Here is a 3,450-nt window from a genome sequence, read left to right on the forward strand (position 1 = left end):
GCTGGATAGCTTCAATATTGCTTGATGTTTTTGTTGCACTAGTAATGTTAAGTTTGGGTTGTAAGGAGCTGTAAACAGATGGTTGATAGGAAATGTGGGCGGGCTTTACTCTTGACAAAGCCCACAACTCTGAGGCAAATTTTTGATGAACTCCTGGCGCTCTGCAGAAACTATGTCCTGATAAACACAAGTTTCTTGACTTTGGCTAAAAACAAAATAATTATAATTGAAAGAACACTTTTAAAATACAGTGAGGCAAAAAAGTATTTAGTCAGCCACCAATTATGCAACTTCTCCCAACTAAAAAGATGAATGAGGCCTGTAATTTTCCTCATATGTATAGTTCAACTATGAGAGACAAAATGAGACAAAAAAAATCCAGAAAATCACATTGTCTGATTTTTAAATAATTTATTTTCAAATTATGGTGTGACCATTTTGACCCCATGGGGTGAGGGAGATTATCAGTGGTCTGGTATGTCTTCCATTTCCTAATAATTGCTCCCACAGTTGATTTCTTCACATCAAGCTGCTTACCTATTGCAGATTCAGTCTTCCCAACCTGGTGCAGGTCGACAATTTTGTTTCTGGTGGCCTTAGACAGCTCTTTGGTCTTAGTGGAGTTTGGAGTGTGACTGTTTGAGGTTGTGGACAGGTGTCTTATATAGATAACGAGTTCAAACAGGTGTCATTAATACAGGTAATGAGTGGAGGACAGAGAATCCTCCTATAGAAGAAGCTACAGGTTTGTGAGAGACAGAAATCTTGCTTGTTTGTAGATGACCAAATACTTATTTTCCACCATAATTTTCAAATAAATTATTTATAAATCAGACGATGTGACTTTCTGGATTTTTTTTTCTAATTTTGTCTCTGTGATGAAAATTACAGGCCTATCTCGTCTTTTAAGTTGCTGACTAAATACTTTTTTGCCCCACTATATATCACAAGATGATTGGTGTGGGACTTTAAATGGTTTATTAGAAAAGTTACTTAAAAGTATTATAATTTTGCCTTTTAATGTCACTGAGTTGAATTAAAACAATGTTGCCGACTAGTAAAATTCACTGGTGACAATCAAACTAACACAGTGTCTCTTCATTTTTGTCATTGCAGGAAAGTAAATATCTGAAAAGCAAAAAACTGCAAACAGGACAAAAAAAGGTATCAGAAAAAAATCCAATAGAACAGTAACAACAAGTTTGAGTCACACTCACAATTCTGAACCCATGCTGGGCGAAATAACAGTTAGCATTGATGTTGCTCTTTAGAAAGTTAGTCCAAGTGAGTGTGCACAAACCCACTAAACACTAACATACCGAAAAAAATACACTTTGATAGAAACACTTATGCAAAGTTATTGATCTAAATGTATGGTTCAAAGCACAGTTCATTTTTTCCCTTATTTGGCTAAGAAGTGACCCTTAAGACAGAAACAGAATTCTAAGTTTTGTATATATTGACAGTAACAGATGGAATATCAGAGAGCACAAACAACCCGGAGTCTGTTTCCTATATAGATGTCTAATTGATTCATAAAAAATAAAGACATAAAAAAGAAGGAATGGATCAATAGTCTGATACACTGGCAGGTTCCAGAGCAACAAGATAATGAAAAAAAAGTTCTTCTGAACTGTTTGCAGTTCTAAACCTGAGGCTGATTGGTTTCACATTAATAAAGACACAACCATAGAGTTTCCTGAACAACATACACAACACAAAAGTGTAAACACCATATAGCTATAGTGGCATTTAAATTCCATTAAGTTCTTTATAAATATGAATTACAAGTTCCAGTGGTCCAAATATAAAGAGGCAAAATACAACTGTGTTTACTGTATTTTAATTGCTTCATTAAAGGGTTTCCATAGAGAATCATCCTCACCATCTGTTTCAAACGCCCTCCTTTTAACACAGTTCAAGGCCAGTTTGCTAAATATAGCCCTGGTATTTCTGATTATGCAGTTTCACACAACCTAATACAATTATTAGAGTTGCTAGCTCTGCCTAATTACATTTCTGGCACATTTCTGCTTTAGTAAGTAGCTTTTTCTTTGCCTCCTAAAGTCGCAGGTGTACAGTATGTGGGTGGAACGACAAGTCCTCTGGGTGACTGATGTTTGACAAGCAAGAATTATTTCCTGGTTATCAAACAGTACAGCAGGAAGTACAGGCTAATATAAAACACAATCTATAAAGTGGACACAGAATGAATTTAAAGCTGGAAACGTTACAGAAAAGCGTTGGCTGCCCCCTCCTACCTTTTTGTAGAGCGAGCGCAGGTCTCTGTACTGCCACATGCTGCTGAGGACTTGAGAGGCTGCTTTTACCACCTTCGCCGAGTGTCTGCAGAGAGATGGAGAAAGATGAAGAGCTATTTCTCTAGGACCCCATTTATTTTAATGTGACCATACTACTGCACCTCCTACCCCCCTTCCTGCTCCACAAGAAGTGTGCAGGCCAGTGGAACTCGTAATGACTTTCAAAGTAAGACGCCCATCGCTCTTTTCAAAACAGAATGATTTTCCTTGAGCAAAAGTAGAGGTTTTCAGATGAGTTTAAAACGACCCACTCTGCCATGCTAATGGTCCCCTCCTGCTCCCCAACTGAAAAATGACTCTGGTAAGAGCTCCTTCATGAGCCCTGCCCTTCTCACAGCTACGGGAGGGAGACAGGGCAATGCTCATTTCACTGTTAGTCCAGAAACTTCAAACAAAAACATGAGTCATTTCACCCCGGAGGACTTTAAAGAAATAATTCTGTTTGCCATCTTATGCAGACAAACTGTTTTTCCCAGCAAGCATGTTGACATGATGCAGCAGAAGAAAATGGGACATTGGCAGTAAACCACATAGAGATTATACACTTCTTGGTTAAAAAAAAAAAACAAAAAATAAAAGCAGTCTTTCAGTGACTTAAAGGTCCACTCCAATGAAAATCTTAATTTGGGTGTTTTTAACATGTTCTTGTAGCATCTTTCTCATGATGTAATGCATGTATAAAATATTTTAAGATTAAATTAGCCTTTTTGAGTATTTCTTTATTCAAATCAGGATGAATCACGAAGAAGAAAATGCATTTAGAAAAAGCTCTCTTTTGTGATGTAGCAAGTAAAGTGGATGGACCAAAGTCTCATTGCTCCTCTCCATTGTGATGCGTCCACTTACAGACAAATAGATTCATTAACATCATCATTTTCCTCGTTTGAGCTTGTTTTTGGATTACAATTGTACGGCTAGATAGCTCCAATATTTTTCGGTCGCCCTTTAGGTTGCACCGGTAACGTTAGCTTGGGGTTGTAAGGGGCTGTAAGCTAGCGGGAGAGTGTACACAAAGAGACGATGGGATATCAGGTGAGGCTCACTTCTGTGCCAACAGTTATGCCAACAACACAGAGGCACCCCAAATTTATGGCTGGATAGCTCCAATATTACCTGCCATTTTTTTTTT

The 3,450-nt window shown here is 37.7% G+C and overlaps 1 protein-coding gene across 5 annotated transcripts in view; it reads right to left on the bottom strand.

Moving 5' to 3' along the window:
• The window catches only part of ctnnd2a (catenin (cadherin-associated protein), delta 2a), a 301,632-nt gene that overhangs the window by 16,674 nt on the left and 281,508 nt on the right, over window positions 1-3,450 (bottom strand). For all 5 annotated transcript variants that reach the window (XM_036217369.1, XM_024279704.2, XM_024279706.2 and 2 more), the window contains one exon: window positions 2,262-2,346. In XM_036217369.1, the coding sequence (XP_036073262.1) occupies window positions 2,262-2,346 (85 nt within the window). The remainder of the gene's footprint in view (window positions 1-2,261; window positions 2,347-3,450) is intronic.

Source organism: Oryzias melastigma, linkage group LG20 (assembly GCF_002922805.2).
Source record: "Oryzias melastigma strain HK-1 linkage group LG20, ASM292280v2, whole genome shotgun sequence".
In the NCBI taxonomy this organism is placed as follows: domain Eukaryota; kingdom Metazoa; phylum Chordata; class Actinopteri; order Beloniformes; family Adrianichthyidae; genus Oryzias; species Oryzias melastigma.